A 19,551-nucleotide genomic window follows, 5' to 3' on the forward strand; every position below is an offset into this window, starting at 1 on the left:
GGTTAGAACTACTTCATTCATGTCCAAACAAGTCTCATTTGACATTTCAAACATCAACATTGAAGAAAATAAAGTCAGGACAAAACTTTCCAAAAATAGAAAGTGACTTGTAATTCAAAATTGCCAAAAATGGAAAGGTTTTCTCCTCAAGATTACATCATCAAAAATGCTTCAAATGAAATTTTGTCCAACATGAAAGTTGAAGATCTTGCTCTCACCTTTCCAAAAAGTCCAAGAACATGAATTTCTCATGTATGGTTGGCAAGTTATGGATCAATCTTGGTCAAGATAATTTGAATTTCAAAAGTGCATAACTTTTGAACCAAAAGGCCAAATGGAGTGGGATTTTTTGCCACATTCTTGTTTTGACATGCTCTATCCAATTCAAGCATCATATATCATGAATTTTGATCACAAAAAATTTGGACTTTTCATTTGAAATTTGGAGGGAAAAGTCAAGTTCAAAAATTATTCATTGAATTCACTTCCTAACACTTGCCTTAGCTTCTGCACAGCATTTTGAAGTGAATTGAAGCATAAAACTTGCACTGTTCCATTGGTATATGCACATGAGGGTGAATTGCAAAATTGGTCATAAAACTTGGTTTTTGCTTAATCTTTTGCATTTTGGCTAATTGTGATTAGCAACATCATTAGCAAACCATATATAAATCTAATCATAACTGTTTTCTTCATTAGCATAACAGAATTCTGAAATCTAGATCTAGATCCAAAAACTCTTCATTTTTTTTCTCTCACTTTTCTCCAATTTTTTGCATAAACTTTGTTTGGTTCTTGATCTAATCATCATCTACTAGCATAATTGGAGTTATTTGAAGCAAGATCCAAGGGATTTCTTCAAGATTCGAGGACTGTTGAAGCATGTGTTCATCAATGGCAATTTGATTTTTCAGCTAGATCGTGCACAATTAATACTCAAGCCTTCATCCAAATCATCATATGAGAGCTAAGGAACTTCTGTTTTTGCTTGCCAAGGCCTGAATACACGTGTTTCACTTCTGCCATTCAATTGAGGTTAGAATTCACTCATCATGATTCTTAAAATTGATGGATGTATCTTGTAGATCTTTCTTAGGTGGTTAATCTGCAATTTGAATCACTGAAATCCATGCTGAAATGAACAAGTTACATTGATTTTAAGTTTGATGAGTGAAAATGTTTTGCTTCGAAACTTTGAACCTAGGGCGAGTTAGGGCAAATTGATTTTAGATTCATGTTGCTTGTTGAAAGATGAACACGATGGTGTAATCATTTGTTAATTCTGGTACAATTGTTCATGAGCGTATGAATCTGGGAAGAACACGATGAATGTTAGGGTTTTTAAATCCAGAAGGTGTTTGATCCGTTTGGACGCGCTGTGCATGTGTTTAGTTGTTTCCAGGCCATGCATTGGACCACGTGTCCTGGCCTTTAAATGAAACGGCGTGTTTCATCCCTTAGCGCGCGCTAGTTCAAAAATACTCCCTCACTTCGAATCCAGGCGTAGGACATTTCACATTTTCCATTTGCATTTTTCACCTTATGCTATCCATATTCATGTACATGCTTCCATGCATTTTTTATTTTTCTCTTCCATTCAAAAAATCATAACTCATTGATTAATAATCCAATTGGCCTGGGATTTTTTGCATAATGTTCCTCGTGATCCCTACTATTTTTTGATGATTTTTCCAGAAATTGTGCACGCATGGATTTTAACTTTGGCTAGGGATTGTGTGTACATGTGTTTTCTTGACATGCCTTGCCATTTTGATTGTGAAATGATGCGATTTTATCCAACACTCTTGAAATTTTGCATGCTTAAAATAGGCACCTTAATGGACATTTTGGTATAGAGTTTGCATTTTTCTCATTTTCCATTGTTGAGATATGATATGTTTAATGTAGGTGTGACAATATGTGTCACACCTTTGCTTGCTTGACTTGTTGATTTTATTTGCCATGCCAATTCAAGTTCAATTGATGAGATTCTTTGCATGATGCTACTTCTGGATGTTAGGATTGCTTGTGAGTTTTTATGGAATTTTTGAATTCAATTTGGATTTGTTTGAGTTTTTCTCTTCTGGCTTGTCATTTGTGGACTTTTGAAGAGTCATGAACTTAGATGATTTGTGAAATGCTTGATGTTTATCATATGGACTTGAAATTTTGCACATTGATTCTAGACTCTTTGAAGTTTATCTTGGCTTTGGTTTGAGTCATTTATCATGTTTGGATTCTGTTTTAGGCTTGTGTGAAGTTGATGCATGAAATTGTGCCTCATTTGAGCTTGTTTTGCATATCTTGCCTTATGGAATTTATTTGCCATGCTTCCACTTGTCCAAATGTCTTGAATTTTGGTATGATGATCATGTGATAAGTGCTGTTTAGCCATGATTTTACTTGAGATTTATTGAATCATTTTTGAGTTGATGTGGATTGGTTCATTCTGTTGTATCAATGTGGTTCCAACTTGCACACTTTGCCTTAATTGCTTTGTGAAATGAATTTGGTGCATGATGTGGACATGAGACTTTTTGGATGATGTTCTAATTTGATTAAGCCTGATTCATGCCAATTTTCATGTTCTGTTTTGAATTATTTCTCCCTCTTTGACCCTAGGCCTTGTCCTAGTGGTTAGTGCTTATGTTTGAGTTGTGTTTTCAGGACAAGAAGCATATGGCCTTGGGGAGTTTGATTCATTTGCTCATTTGGATTGATGTTTGATTGATATTGATTAACATTAAGTTGTTTTGTAGGTGGATTAGCTCCTTTGAGTTGAGCTTGTGCTTTGCACATTGTAGCTTGTTGTCTTGTGTACAGTTAGCTATTGACTTGTAACTGTCTGTTTGACTTTTTGACTTGTATACTGACTGAGTTAGATTGTTTTCAGGTACATTAGTTGCTATAGTTCTTTGAACTTGCTTTTACTGTTGCTTGGTTGCTTAACCAATTGAGGTATAACTCACTGACTTCATGTAGTCTGGAAGACCTGGCCTGTTACTTGGTCAGGCACCTGTCTGAAGCCCTCCTTAAGAGGCAATGCTTGTGTATGTTTATCTTTGTGCCAAGCAGGAAAAGACCTTTGATAAGGCAATTGGCAGATACAAGAGATGTGCAATCCATCTCCTGCTATTCAGTTGAGTCATCCCTTTGCTCACACACCTTGTGTTGATGCATTGTGGATATTAACCCAAGATCCTTGTTGAGTCAGTCATAAGTGTAGAAGGGTTCCCACTTTCTGAACCCACACTTTCCTTTGTCTGAAGCTCTCCCAGGCCAGGGATAAGAGCTGTGAGGCACACCCCTCACTTCCCATTTCATCTGCTTCACCCTAACTCTCAATGTTAGGGTTAAGAGCTAACATCACCCGATTACAGTTGGCTTGTGTTTCACAGCCTAACCCTTGTGTGAGCCCACTTTGTTTGTATATAGTGTGTGCTAATTGTGTGATTGTTTATTGTGCTTGTATGCTTTGCTTTACCTGTTTAGGATAGCTTGCTGCTTGTGCAAGTTAGATAGAAAACTCAACCTAGGACCATTGTGGAATACATGATAACTATTAGGCTCGAGTCAGTCTCCCTTCTAGTTTGTCATTTCCCAGTCTCTGGTTAGAAGAAAGTTTCTCCCCTGTTAAGGGGAACTACGTTGCCCTGATCCTCATACCAGATGAGGTACGTAGGCAAGAGGTCGTACGAGATCTCTCCGGGCACCCTTTTCTTTTTTTGAGTGTGTTGTGCTTGACAGCTATCAGGCTCGAGTTCCCGACTCCCTGTTAGTCTGTGTGTTCACCCTTTTCTTTTTGTGTGTGTTTGCTTGACAGTTGCTAGGCTCGAGTGCCAGACTCCTTAGTAACTTGTTGTCTGTTTGGTTCTTTCTTGTGTGGGTTAGGATATGGATGTAAGACCAGCGATTGGCAGTCCGTATCCTATTTGTGTTTGTCTGTGCGGAGTCTGACGTGAGTCCAGCGATTGGTAGTCGGTTTCCAGTGTGGGTTTGTTTGGTTCGGAATCTGATTTAAGTCCAGCGATTGGCATTCGGTTTCCATGTTTGCCTGTTTGTGCGTGTGTTTTGTTTCGGCGTGCGTGAGCCGAACTACGGTAGCTCTGATTCTCATTCCAGATGAGATACGTAGGCATAGGATGCGATATCCTAGCGAGCCCTTTCCCCTCTTTCCTACCTGTGTTGTTTTCAGTGTGTGTGTGATGTTTGTGAGCAGTTTGAGCAACCTTTCTTCTTTCCTTTTGAGCGTGGATCCCGTCGAGTACGACGGATGCGTAGGGGTGCTAATACCTTCCCTTCGCATAACCGACTCCCGATCCCATCTCTCTTTGGTCGCGAGACCATGTCTTTTCCAGGTTTACTTCGAGCGTTTCATTTCCCTCTTTGGGATAAATAACGCACGGTGGCGGCTCTGTTTGTTTTGTTTTAACCCGCTGGTTGTTTTTCGCGGATGCGACAATCTAAACCACTGATGTGAGAGTGTTGGGTAGTGATCTTTGGTGGTGAAGTATCAAGCTCACCAGAAATGGGCTGATTGATTTCACTCATGGAGCTTTCTTCAGATGATAGTTGATAGGTGGGTTCGCCAGTGCTATTTAGGACATCTGCTATAGAAGCTGGCTTGGAGGAAGTTGTAGGTTTGGTTCGAACGACAATGCCTGCACCATCCTGAAACCAGAACAATCGGAAAATGAGTGGTGAAAGACAGTAAATCAACTAATCAAGATAGAGGGAAGTTTGTTTTACCCATTCTCCTTCGACCCCAGGGCTGGATTTATCACTTTCACTTTGAGCCGATGCTATCTTCGCCATGTCTTCAGGGGTATGCTCTTGGATGGTGAATGCAGAAGGCCTTTTCTGTTAGACTATGGCACAAATCTAGAAGGGGGGGGGGGTTGAATAGATCCCAATTAAAATTTGAGTCGGCGCTACAAAAAAAAATTGGTTTTGAAAATTTGTTTTAAGTGCGAAAGCGGCCGAGGAAAATATAGTCTAAAACGAACTGTTATTGGAAAACCGGATATGCGTCAAGCCTATGGATTAGTGATAATGTAGAATACGAATCACTACACTAGTCACACTATCAATGATTTGTTTCACTTACTAGGATTCCTAGTTCCAATGATTCAAAGAGAAAACCAAACTAGATACACAACTATGATAATTTTGGTTTAGGCAAATTATCAAACACTTGGTGTGTGAAAACACTCCAAGTGATATTTATGTTGAGTAAGTGATTCCAATTAGTCTAGTACAATTTCTTATTATACTTTGGATTCAAAAACAGAGTTTTAACTTCTTACTCAATTAATATCAAGGTTTGATAAAGTGCTTAAACAAAAATCACTTATTTTTAAGCCAAAACAAACAAGCTGAAAAATAGAGAAAACAAAGATTTGATGAGGCAGTTCCCCCGTCGTCCTCGCTTCGGGGTACGTCTGCCCTCAATTCTAAAACTAGAATTGAGATTGCTTTAATAGATATCACTTGTTGAGTTTAACCGTTTATACAAGGATTGCAAAGCAAATATACAACAGAACTCTCAAGACGTTGAATGTTGCTTCCACTCCTTGTTCCTTGATTCAAGGTGAATCAAGTCCTTCGATTGTTGTTGATAGACCTCCGATTCCAGCCCCTTTGTTGAATAACCCTCAGTTCTTCAAACCTCGGCCCGACTGATCTCAACTACAACAAATCGAACCCGAAATCTTCCCTTCAATATCACTGAATCCGCTACTAGATTGATGAAGACTTCCTCTTCTCAATCACCTTCGCTCAGCTGAAAATTGATGAAGAATTCGTCCCCAAAACCCCCAAAAACAAACCAGTCTTGGAGGACAAAATCCTAAAGGTTTTATTCAAGAATAAACCTGTTGCAAGCTTCAACCCGAACCGGATTCCCCAATCTCGGCTTCGAACGTTATCACCTCTAACCAATCACAAAGCACTTCAAAAATGGTTGTGTGTAGTTGATGTGTTGTGAGATGTTGAAGATGAAGATGAAGAATCTTGGACACCTATTTCACTTTTTCTTGTTCTTTGAACACTTGAATTAAATTGTCAAAAAATGTTAGTTGATACAAATAACTAAACTTCTATTTATAGTAACAAACCAACCAACCCACTTAACAGCTTTTCAAACAGAGTGGGAAATACTTAAAAACTGAATTTGTGCACAAACGGTCGACCATAGCAGGTCTATGCGTCGACTCATGGCCTGCAGTTTTGGACAGACTGAAAAGCACAACAGTATGCGTCGACCATAGGTCGGCGTGCGCTGACCCGTGGTTCATGCGCTGACCCCTGCGGTCGACTCAAGCCTTTTGTGCGCTGACCCGTGGGAAATACGTTATGTTATGCGCTGACCCGTGGGAAATGCACTATGTTATGCGCCGACCCTGTGGTCGACTCAAACCCTGCAAATCTGCAAAAATTCATATTTATGTGGTTTTCATGCATTTTGTCATGACCACATTTTATCCACATGTGTTGTATAAAATATAACAGTTTAGATGAGCATAGAAAAGGATATGATAGGTGATATGTTGCATTTGTTTTGTAGAGGTGGAATCGACAATGCCGATTCATCCATGGTGGTCATTTGTCATCATCGAAACATATGATCGTATGTTGTATGACAGTTTGCCCTTACATTTTCTTAGAAAGTTTTGTTGGAGGTTGGCTCAAAGCGTCGGTGATCTTTGGTTGTTGTTTTCTCTTCCTAGAAGTTAGGTCGAGCACAGGCGACAAATCATCTTCGTCAGAATCTATTATGATAGGGGTTTCTGTGGGTTTATTTTGGATTTTTATGGGGGTTAAAGGAGGTTTTCGAGCAGCCTGAATTGAGTATTGGAGTGTCAGTACCATTAAACATAACAAAGAGTAAAAAAGGGCAATACGAAGATATACCTTTGTGGGCTTGCTTCCCCCCTCAGTCTTCGATTCAATTGGCCTTCTGATTGTTGGTTTCTTGGGTGGGACCCTGCTGGCTAAAATAAAATAACATAGAGCAATTAGTGTAAGCTAAGGGTAAATATCCTAATAGAGGAGTACGGTTCGAGAAAAACCTCCCATGTCACACCATCATATACGTCTGATTCGATGCGAACATCTTCGATCCCTATATGAAGATGCCCTTTGAAATTGTCTAGAGTATGCTTAGTCGAAACCACCTGCTGGACTTTTTTCTGGGACTGCTGTCGAAGGATCTTAATGGAGTCCCTACAGATAAACCAGTATGGAAATGGAGGGGAAATGGCCACTTTAAAGTCAACATTAGGCAGTGGAGGAAATTTTTGGGGAAACAATTCGAAAGCCATTTCGTAGTGTTTCTCATGAGGAGCGTACAAATCGATTTTCAGAGTTTCCGTTTTCTTTGGAAAAATTTCTTTGAGCGTGACAACTACTTCACAGATGGTTCGACTAAGATCATCAGGCCTATAGGCAGTTTCAAAGTAATTTTGGATTTCTTTGATAAGCGTTAAGTACTTTTTTTTGTTCTTTCCTACACAAGTAGAAAATCTTTGTCAGAATGTTGGATAAAGGAAGATACATCATAGAACTCTTCAGTATAGTATATGTTCCACCATCTCCCAAAATCTCAAGTGTAGAAGAAGTTAGGCTCGAAGTTGAGAGGAGTGAGTTGGGTCCTGCTAATATATCTAGCTATCTGCTTAAGGGTGGTGGTTTCATTATGGACCGTGTTTTAGAGAAGGAGTCTACCCTTTTTATCATACATGCACTTCGGGAGAGCCTGAATTAACCCAAATTGTCTAGCAACAAGGTTGGGTTGATAGGAAATCAGAGTAACCTGAACCTTCGAGGGGTTTAGTCGAAGGGTTAAGATCCTAGGGGTCAAAAAGGCTTCCCAAATCAACAGAGATCATGTCTCTCGTTTTTTGGAGGGAGACGGGAAAGGCCTTGTAAACCATTCTGGACCATACTTTATGGAAACAAGGGGGGCCATGCTCGAAGTAAATACATGGAGCTTGATAAACATCATTATATAGCCCATAAAAGTTGGTCGAAGGGCTTGTCCTTCGTCATTGGGAGTCAGCTGGGCCAGTCGAATGCCTCTGATCCCTCTGTTTTTTACTTCCTCAGCTTCTTCATCAATGATGCCTTTATTCGGTAGACTTGCCTCGAACGTGGTATTAAGCCAAATTTGTAATAGCCAAAAGGGACCAGAGAGGATGAGATTCCTTTTTTCACACAAGTTCTTCAATTGAGTGACACCATCACTCAATGATTCATAAAGGCTTTCCAATATCATTTCACTTAGGCAAACAATATGTCCAGCATATAATTGGTTTACCAGGGTGAGATACTTTTCAGCAACTTGTAGAGACTTCGAGCAAAATACAGAATGAGACAACCACAGAGCTAAGAAAGCTATGTGTTCCACATCAGAGATGGTATCAGTATCTTTGTCATGATAGTGTGTAATGTGAGTCGAATACGCTGCTCTAGAGGTCGAAAAAGTTATGGTATCTTCATAATCAATCTCAGGGTCGTACGGGTGTCTAGTGGGTTTTAGCCCTGTGATAGTGGCTAAGTCGAAAAGTGATGGTGTGGCCATGCCACATGGGAGGTGGAAAGTGTAATGTGTAATATCCCATAAATACAGTGAAGAAACCAACATGGATGCACTATAATCCAATCCTACCTTCAACAACATTATCAGGTCGTAAATTCCCATGTCTTTCCATTTTGGGGCTTTGGTTTTTTCTATTTTATTTAACCATTCCAGATAATTTGTTAGGTCTTTGAATGAGGGAGTAGCGCGAAAAACTCTAAATTCGTTGTTCATGAACCTCAAATCTATGGTTTCACTAGTGTTTGGGGTTTCAGTAGCGGTTAGTTCAACCCTAGGTTTTTTCGCTTGCCCTATGGGTTGCATTTATGGTAAGAGGGAAAGTATTCTTTAAGTTTGCTAAAATCAGTGTCTAAATCAGTCAAGGGCCCAGATAATGCATGAGTTTTTCCAGAAACAGAAACAGGGATAAGTACCTGGGAAACGTAGATCCTGCGTTGTTCCTCCGTTTTGGGTTCTGGGATATATTGTTGATTACCCACCATTACTGAATTAGGTAATATGGTGAAAGGAGGGAGTTCCAAAATCTTCTTGGGAGCTTTTGATTTGACAGTTGCGGTCTTGATTTCTTTACTCACTTCTTTGAGGTTTTTGCTTAAGGTTGCCATCTTTGTTGAAAGTTGGAAGAAGAAAAGATAATATGGGTTTCGGTTGAAGATTGTTTGAGGATGAATAGTAAGAGTGTTTGAAAGTTCAGAAAGCGTAAAAAGTGAAATTGGTAAGTTTGTGGCTTTTATAAGCATGGTTGGGAGAAAAAAGTCTCAAATCAACATTAATGGTTGACAAGTTAGTGGGACACGTGTCTTCCTTGGATAGTGTGATGGATATGTGGTAATTAATGTCTAAACCCATGATCTCCTAAAGTCTAGGAAACGTGATAATTGAAAAGATTCGGTTGTGGGCTGAAGAGACGTGATTAGGAAAATGTAATGATGATTCTAACGTCACCAGACAACTGAGAGAAACTGAAAAGTTTTGCAACATTGGAACATTGGACAATATGCCAGTGTTGTCCAAGGCGTCGAAGCATGTTCTCAAAAAAATGTCTTTTTCTTCTATGTGTCGAAAATAACATTTTTATGGGGCAATTTGTTAGCTCCTAATTTCGACGCTCATTTTAGAGTTACAAAATGGAAATTCCATGTGAAGACGTTTTCGACTGAATATGATATTAGGGAGATTTAGTCGAAAGTCCCTAGATGAGAAGGGCCAGTGTGCAGTTAGGACTTAGAAATATTCTTTAATATTTTGAAGACTGCTTCGACTAGAGATTCAAAAATTCAAATAAAGGAGGGAACTTTGTTCTTATCTGAAACTATTGAAGGTACACGTGGAGCATAGTGGATAGTTGCATCCATGCAAAGTGCCATTTGTCTCGATGTGATTAAGAGGCCGTTGGAAACAGTTATTTCAATTAGTATAAATATAAGGTCTTAGTGTTAGGATCAAGTGTGTGTGTCAAAGTGTGTACAAAGTCTATAAAACTTACCAAGTACCCGTGTGAAGAGGAACCGTAAATTAAGAAATGTACGTTTGTTTTACACCATTGTCAGTTACTTTGAAGTAATACCATTTATCTTTATCTTTTCCAGAAATACTTCTTTATTTCAAATATTCTTTTTTGCTGCTAGTTATCGTCATTTCTTTTACAATCTTTCTCTTTAATTTGTGTTAGTCTTTTATTGTCTAAGTAGTTTCACTAATTATTATCATCACAATACTGTTTAAGTATTCGTATTTACTAGAACCCACTTTAAACAATTAGCACATGTCCTAGGATCAATCTGATCGATCCTGTAAGTGACCAAATTTAGTAATTTGGAAGATCAGCGGTTGTTTACCAATTCTCACGATAAATAGTCAGGGGAGTTTGTTGAGCTATCCCTCTTATTTGGAGTGTCCCAAATGAATGTGGGTTAGTAGCCCATGTGTGTGTAAGCTTTTGTTACTATTTAACAAAGATAATTAGGTTAATAATTCATAAGGTGAGAAACAACAAAAGAAAAATTGAAAGAAGAGTGAAATTCCCGCAACCCCAATTCAGCACAGAGCTGTCCCACGAGATCAGAGTTTTGTCACAATCCAACCGTCGGATCGTGCTCATTTTTTGTCACGGTATTCATCACTCACAGAGGTACATTATAAACGATGGATATAAATTTTTAAGCATTCTAAGTCTGTCTGACGAGTCCACTTATGAGGTGCAGCTTTTTATGGTTGTTTTGGTTGATTGTCTTTCTTGATTCTTGTTGTATTCCAAGATTGATTGTATATATTGATGATATTGATGTATGCCTCTAACTAGTGTTAGAGAGAACCTTGATTGTATCCATTGTTTGGTTATAATGGAGATTTAAGTGGCCTATATGCTACAAGTCCCGTGGTTTTTCACTCCTAATTATAGAGGTTTTTCCATGCTAAAATTGTGTTGTGTTGTTTGATGTGTTTTGTTGATTGTTGTTGCATTTTATATTTGGGAGAGATTGTGTTGTTGGATCATTTCGTTGTGTTGTGGATTTCCTCCCAACAACTAATATCAGAGCTAAAGTTCTAATCAAAGGAGGAAGGTAGAGTCACAAAAAAATGATGATCAAGCGCAAAAGGAAGTGTAACAAAAAATTCTGATCAATGGAGGAAGAAGACAAAAAAATCGAAGTAATAATTTACAAATGTGGCTAATCATTATAACTCTAATGATTGTTTTGAAGATGAAGTTGAATACAAAGTGAAGATATATGAGACTTTAGATGAATGGGGGATTTGTTGGATCAAATAATATATTAATCCAAGTCCCACATCGGGTAGTTGAAAGAAAATAGAATTTGAGTATTAATATAAGTAGAGATAGTTAGCTTTAGTTTTCTACACAACAACAAAATGTAGTCTTTTCGGTGTATTGAGAATTTAGGTAGTTGTATGTTTAAAGAAGATTTTCTATTTTTTTTTTCAAAAATAGTTTGTTAAGAGGATTTTTTATTTTTTCGTTCAAAAATAATTTGTTGATAGAATTTACAACTTTTCCGTCTAAAAATTATAATTAAAAGAGGGTTTACAATTTTTCTGTTCAAAAATTAATTGAGACATGGTTTGCAATTTTGAAAATTATCATTTTGAGGGTTTATAATTTTCTCTTTAAAAATTACAATTGTATTTAGAGAGTTTATAATTTTATCCTTGCAAAAATTACAAGTTTATGAATTTTTTATTTTTTATTTTTTGTATAGATATGCGATTTTTTTTAAAATAATCAGTTTTTTCAATTTTTTTTAAAAATAACTAATAATTCAAAAAAATATCAAAATAAACAGTTTTACAAGAGGATGCGCCAGATGAATTGACGCACCCCCTAAGGATGAAGAGGAGGCGTCAATAACATTGACGCATGCATTAGGCTCCTCATGAGGAGGCACCAACGCTATTGGCATATGCATTTGCCCTCATGAGGAGGCGCCAATCCCTCTGGCGCCTACACCCCTTGTATTTTTTTTATAATTTTTTTTAAGTTTTAATTTTGTTTATTTAATAAATAAAAAATAATAATGGAAAAAAATAAATTTATTGATGTTGTAATAATTGATTACATTGGACTGACAATAAACTAATGACCGACCCGCTTATAACGTCCCTCTATTCTACATCCAGATGCGTTAGTTTGTGTCCGAGGTCTCTGATCAGTGCATTTTGATGCACATTCTTGTATAATTATACTGAGGTATTTCTATAATTTATTCTATTATTTTTATTATTTTAGTGTATTTTTATATTTAAGTTTATTTTTGGTTTTATTTTATTTTCGTACTTTATTTTCAGCATAAATAGTTATTCAATACCTTGTCACTATTCAGATCATAACTTGGGCTATAGGACTCGGATTGACGCATTCTAATATACGTTGGAAAGCTAAGAGAAAGAACTACGAGTTTAGTGTTAAAGTCAAAAGCATATTCAGAATGAAGAATGGTCGAATAATTCGTTAAAGTCCCAGACTTAATTAAAATAGTTAGTTTGGGCCGATTTTTGTAATTTTCGGGTCGGATCCCATAAGGGCCTGAATTTCCCTTTTATTATATTAGGTCTTCCACTGCTACATGAATATATTTCTGAATTTTGATGAGACAATATTGCTTAGAAGATTTCATGGAGAGCTAATTCCCAAAGAACCGATATGTTGTATTCGAATTGCACTTTGAGGTTTTTAATAATTTCTGTTTAGTTTCGATTTCTTTTCAATTCTCCCTATAAACTTGTTTGCTTAATTCGATTACTTTCGTTTGCTTAATTTGATTGTTTCTTATAGGATAGAGTTGATTAAATTTGATTGTTTGTATGATCCTTAACTATAATCACGTTAGCGTAGCTTTTTCGTTATCATGTTTGATTAAGTCGCGTTTGCTTAATTCGCGTTTGCTTAAATCCGTTTGCTTAATTCGGAAATTAGGAACATACATCATATAATACCAATTTGCGCTTGTCAGTGGGTATTGTAATCGAATGGGATTGAATCCTCTAGGGAATTGAAATTATAAGAATCGATGATAAGTCGGAAATCGATACAATAGATTAGCTTATTTATCAATTTTGCTTTTACCTTTAATTATCTTCGATTTAAGTTTTAAACCTTTAAAACCCCTTTTTTCCATTCGTTTGGTTATAACATTCAAGAGTCCTTGTGATACAATACTCGAGGTGTCGCTTCCCGTTTACTATATTTTATTACTCGTTTTTGACCCGTGTGCGACAGCGGATCAAATTGGCGCCGTTGCCGGGGACTCCTGTAGATTTTAACTATTATTATAGTCTAACCATTATTATAGTCATAGGTGTTATTTTTTTTTAGCATTTTTTTGCCTTAACTTTCTTGCGTTCGGGTCTTTTTGCGGTTTAGGAAAAAAATTCTATTTTTAAGAAAATCGTCTCAGAATATTCCGATTATTTATCTATTTATTATAAAAAAATCAAGGATCGAAAGCCTCTAAATTGTGGACGCCACCCTAAAAAATCGAAATTCCTTATTTTTCTATTTTTTATGATTTATTTTCTGTTTTGGTAGTTTCAAAAAATTCAGAAAAAATTCTCAAAATTCTTAATTGACGTTATTAGATTAATTTTTGTGTTTTTGTATTTTTTTGTATTTTATTTTAATCGTTTTTTTTCGTATTTCAATTGTTTTTACTTAATAGGGACATTGTCGGTATTTTTCTATTTGTTGCTGCATTGCTGAGTTAGTTGTGTTTTCTCACTATTTGTTGGTTTTTTTTCTTTTCTATTGAGTTTAACATGGCTGACCAAAGAACCCTCAGAGAACTTGTCGCCCCTGATGTTAATTATAATGCTTTATGTATTGAATTTCTTGTTGCTGTTGTACCTTTCAAATTGAAATATGGTTTAATACACTTGTTGCCAAGGTTTAATGGTTTTGCAGGTGAGGATCCGCATAGGCATCTAAAAGAATTTCAGATTGTGTGTTCTACATCATTGAGGCCTCAAGGAATTACTGAAGATCATGTTAATCTTAGAGCATTTTCATTCTCACTACAAGGTGCTGCAAAAGATTGGTTATATTATATTGAGTCAAATTCTATTACAAGTTGGAATAATATGAAGAAAATATTCTTAGAAAGATTTTTCCCTACTTCAAGAGCTTCTTCAATCAGAAAAGAAATATGTGGTATTAGACAGGTTGACATGGAATCATTGGCTGAATATTGGGAGAGATTCAAGCAGTTAGTGTCGAGTTGTCCTCACCACCAGATTTTTGAACAATTACTAATACAATACTTTTATGAGAGATTGCTACTAATGGAAAGAAACATTTTAGATGCTGCTAGTGGTGGAGCACTTGTTGATAAGACTCCAGCTGCTGCCAAATCCTTTATTGAGAAGATGTCACTTAACTCCCAACAGTTCATAACAAGGGATACTTTTATGGTCCAAGCAAAAGGTGCGAATGAGATTCAGGTTTCTTCTTCCAACAAAGCTCTAGAAATCAGAATTGATGAACTTACCTCTTTAGTGAAACAATTGATGTTACCCTTTCCACCACCACCACCATATAACCCTCCACAAGTAACCACCTTTTCACCTTCTGAACCTTCACTAGAGGAACTTGTCAAGCAAATGGTTATAAAGAGTCTCCAATTTCAGCAACGAACAGATTATAGTATTTAGACTTTGCAAACATAAGTTGGACAACTTGCCACTTCAATGAGTGCCATGCAACAAGCTCAAGGATTAAACCAACTACATACCCAAACAGTAGTTAATCCAAAAGGCTCTAATGTGAGTGTAATTTTCTTGAGATCCGAAAAAGTTACCGAACCAATCCCAGAAAAAAATAAAAACATTATTAGTGTAACATTCAGAAAAAAGACATTATTAATTATTTTTGAATATTTTTTGAAAAAACTGATTATTTAAAAAAAAAATCTAGATATGCTTCCGCTTCTATAGAAATTATTTTTGTTTTTAAATTTTCATTTTTAACTATACAAACAAAAACGCATTCCAATAACCTCTCATGACCCATACCATCACCCAATGACAATGACAATACAATAAAAAATTCTCCTTACTTTTCACCAAAACCACAACTCTATCTTATGTTTTATTTTAAACACATTTATGAGATTTTATGTTTTATTTTACACATTTATGGGATTTTGTTCTTATCAAGTGTGCCACTATGTTGGTAACTACTATGCCATTATAAATAAAATTAATTACAAATGATACATACAACTACACATTTTAATTTTTAACTTTAAATATAGCATAAACTATAAACTTAACATTAGTTCACAATACAACAATTTTGGAGAATGTGACTTCACCTACCCCAAAATACAAAAGAACCTATCAAGCTTAGTAGTAATAACATTAAATAAACCAAAACATAATCAACCCCTTTTAAACAAGAACCAAAACTAAACCCAAAATCCCAAGCCCAAGTCTTACAAAGCCCAGCCCACGAAGCCCGTTAGACCTAGAAAACCAAACCCTCACATCATCCACAACAGGCCCACAAAGAGAGCTCATATCATCACTTCTAGTATTGTAGTAAACACTATAGAAAGCAATTCTAGTCATATCAGCTTTGGCAGTGAAATTCAGATTAGAAACTTGAAAAGTAGAATTCGAATTTGGTGTGTAATGAATGTTCTGAGTTTGGTCACCAGCAAAGGCCATAACAGCAAGAGGCTCTTTGCATTTGTCATCAGCATGACCTAATGAGAAAGTTAAGGTATACGCCTTTTCAGGTTTGGTTTCAACCATTTGAGATATGATACCTTCTTTTCCAGAGAGAAGCTCAATGGCTCTCCTCCCTTGCGGAACCGCATAATGATCAGAATCAATATAACGAACGGCTCGGTTCGATTCAACTATCCAACCAGGAAGCGATGAAGTCTCTTCGTCTAGGTTTGTCGGAAGTAACACTCCCATTGACGTGTTTCGAAACATCCATGGACCTTCTTCAAAATCACCATTGATTACTGCATTATCTGCAAATCCCAACATAGTGCATTAAAAATTTGAATGAACTTGTAGAAAAACATTAAAAGAGCTCCCAACCACTTCGTATACTGAGACAAAATAATTATAAATATTAAATACATACCTTTGGGCTTGTCAGGAGTGAAAAGCTTCTTGATAGCAATGTTATCAATAATGGGCCCACAAGTAGGATCATCCTCCATACCAGGATTCTTAAAAACCAACTTAAAACTATCTTCATCCGCATTAAAAGAAACCGCATAAGGGTTCCAACCTTGAACATTATACAGTGTCTGCAAGTCTATCGTCTGTGATGCGGACGACACTGACACGTTAATAGATTCAAATTGCGCGCACGTGCGAGCCGCGCAGAATGTTACCGAGTAAATCGAGCCTTTTTCCACAGGTAATTCTTGGCTTATTTCAGCGTCATTACCGATTCTTACCGCGTGTCTACCTTGTGGTACAATGAGGATCATCCCACCTTGTTTTTGGCCTGATTCGACTAGCTCAACGGTTCCATTTGATTTCCAGCTCGGGACTTCACTGGGTCCCTCTACTATTGCTTCGTTAGGAAAGCCGTTGGATGGACTTGCCTCAAAATCTCCATTTGGTACTAAACCTGTAAATAATAAAATAAAATTTAGAAAATTTTATTAACTCGTTATAACCATTTTTTCTAATCTATTATTTGATCCTTTTTGACCACCTAGTGAAATTTAGATTATCTTATCCAAATGATGGGTCTCAAAGGCCACACTGGAGCAATAAATTATGGAACAAAATAAACAATAGTTCAAAAGTGTCTCAATACATGACAACTTGCGAAGAACAAAATAAGGTGGCATTGAAAAATGACATACGGGAAGAAACCAAACAGAAAATAGGTGGAAAAGATTCGAATGAAGAAAAACAGGACAAAAAATGATTATGATAGAAAACAAATTTAAGTCTTGTACGATCCCGCGTTCCCCGCGTGGGTCCCAACACATGCCCTCACTCCTCTTCTTTGACCAAGCACAACTATAAAAAAAAAACAAAACTATTTAGGGTTAAATCTCAGAACCCTTAAACTATTTAGGATGTCCTAACTGATACTTTTTTAATTTGGTTTTGATTAACATATACTTTAATTAACAAGATTATGGGTTGAGTTTGTATGGGAATAGGGTTTAGTGACATAAAGGACAATAATGGTAAAAGTATTATGAGGGTTTGGGTTATTTACGAAAAGGACCTTGCACTTTTCTCAAAACTGGAGGGAAAAAGCAAGTATGGAGAAGCGGGAACACTGTGGCAAGAAGGTCATTTTACCATTTTCATATCCCTAGGATGCGAAAAAGTCTTTGGTTTGGGACCCATATGTTTACGGCTTACCAACCATATGCTTTCTTTTACATCTTTAGGTTAAGATTTTCTTCTCTTATTAGTCCTACAATACTATACTATATACTATACTATGACCATCCTATAATAATCTACTTGACTATTTTGATCACCATGTTTTTAGGGTAAAGTTTTTATCCTTTCACTTTATCAATTATTGTAGGATAGCGATGTTTTTTGCGGTGATTTCAGATTTAGATAACTTTTTTATCTAACGAAAAACTTATATAAAAACCTTTTTCTTTTACACTTATCTAAGAAGTTAGTTAACTCTACGTCTATTTAAGCTCGCACAAAAGGTAAAGACCGAAAAATACATAAAATTATTATGTTAATGTCCTTAATTCAAAACTCAAAAAAAAAACAGAGTAGAATGTAAAGGACACATTAGAAGATGAGACATAAATTATTGGTTTATCCCGTATTAAAGTGCGGGTAAAACAGACAATGCCCAAAGACTAGGTTGGACCGGTTTTGCCAGCTTAGTTAATTCTATTCAAATTTTGTATATAATAAAAAAAAAGGTAGTTATATTATCTGAACTGCTCTTTCAGTTAATTAAATTTGTTATAATAATATATTTTATACTAACAAATATTACATTTTTGTGTCTTAGTGTATATTTTACTCTAGAGATAGTAAGTTTGTTAGATATATCACTGTCATCTACAGTTTTGTACACAAAATCAATGTGGGTCATATACAATTAGGACCTGGAGTTTGGTCATATTAAGAAGATTAGTTGCATAATATATTTTTTTTATCAGAGCTTAGAAGTACTAAATGTGAAAAACTACAACCCTAGTACCAATTTTTCAATTCTTTTGCCCATCATCATAGTATCCTTAATTTTTATTTTAGTCATTTTCTAGGAACATTTTTTAACTCCACTCCTGACATTGGTTCAAGGAGAAATGAAATTGAAAACAAAACAGCACAAATGGGATAACCAAAAACAAGTGAAAATCATTGAATTAAAGAAAACAAAGATAGTGTTGGTTAATTGGTTTCACTTCATATGGAAGCGTGAAACCTTAAATAAAGTCGAACAGAACAACCTAGACAGAACATTTATAATGATTTGAAGGCTTCACAAATTAAACAACATTATTCTAAGCTACTAGAAACAAAACCCAAAGATATGCAAAAGAAGCAATTTTGATGTCAGATCTCAGCAGACAAAGAAAGAAGAAGAGAAACATTACCATCTTCTGCGGTTGTTGAGAAAGCCAGATGGAGTAAGAACAGAGGCACCAACATGAAGACCCATTTCATTCTTGTGGAGCTCCAAGCCATTTTCACACACAGTGCTGCTTATCTGATGCTCTGTTTTTGAGGAGCACAAAGGCAAAGAGAGTAAGAGGAGTGAGTGTCCTTTTATTTAAGATTCTTTCACTCACAAGGAGCTAGCACTAGTAGTATAGTACTAGTACTATTCTCTTTTTCTTCTTGTGTAGCTTAGGGTAAAATCACTTTATTGAAATAAAGTGATTTTAAAATTCTTGTGATCTACAGAGTGGGGACACTTTTTTGTTTTGCTATTATTATAGAAAGAGTGACATTGGCATAATAAATTTTGTATATAGATAGAAATCATAAAAAATTTAAGGGTATAGTAATATTAAAGGCATTCAATTGTTTTTTGATGTTACCTATTTAATTGTGTAGTACAAAAATTTATATTTATTTGATGGGCAAACTAAATTTAAGGTTCTGTGATTTTGGTCTCACGGCAGGCCCACTCCAGCGCCGTATCAGTTAGGACATACTGCGTTACAGTGTTCACATTATATGTTTCTTCGGTATCATATACTAACCTTCTAGATATATGTTTAAATTTTTTTTAGGGTTAATAAAGTCCCTGCCATATAGTGTTTTTCGTTTTATCCACATTTCAAATTTGGCATATAAAATTAAGGCCGGACATTAATCGGTCAAAATGAATTGATTTGTTATGTCAATTGATCTTTAAATGTAACAAATTAAATAAAAACTCTGGGCCTTCAAATATAACAAATAATCTAATTTAATATTTTTACTGAAAATTTTATCTCATACCCCTACAATAGATTTTTGGA

The 19,551-nt window shown here is 36.0% G+C and overlaps 1 protein-coding gene across 1 annotated transcript; it reads right to left on the reverse strand.

Annotated features, from left to right (window-relative positions):
• Positions 1–15,325: 15,325 nt before the first annotated feature.
• LOC127079501 (uncharacterized) lies at positions 15,326–18,937 on the reverse strand. Its single transcript, XM_051019889.1, has 3 exons — positions 18,679–18,937; positions 16,212–16,709; positions 15,326–16,095 (listed from the first exon to the last, which is right to left on the reverse strand). The coding sequence occupies exons 1-3, from the start codon at positions 18,767–18,769 to the stop codon at positions 15,503–15,505; spliced, it is 1,182 nt and encodes a 393-aa protein (XP_050875846.1). The 5' UTR covers positions 18,770–18,937; the 3' UTR covers positions 15,326–15,502.
• Between the last annotated feature and the right edge of the window lie 614 nt (positions 18,938–19,551).

Source organism: Lathyrus oleraceus, chromosome 1, assembly GCF_024323335.1.
Source record: "Lathyrus oleraceus cultivar Zhongwan6 chromosome 1, CAAS_Psat_ZW6_1.0, whole genome shotgun sequence".
Taxonomy (NCBI): domain Eukaryota; kingdom Viridiplantae; phylum Streptophyta; class Magnoliopsida; order Fabales; family Fabaceae; genus Lathyrus; species Lathyrus oleraceus.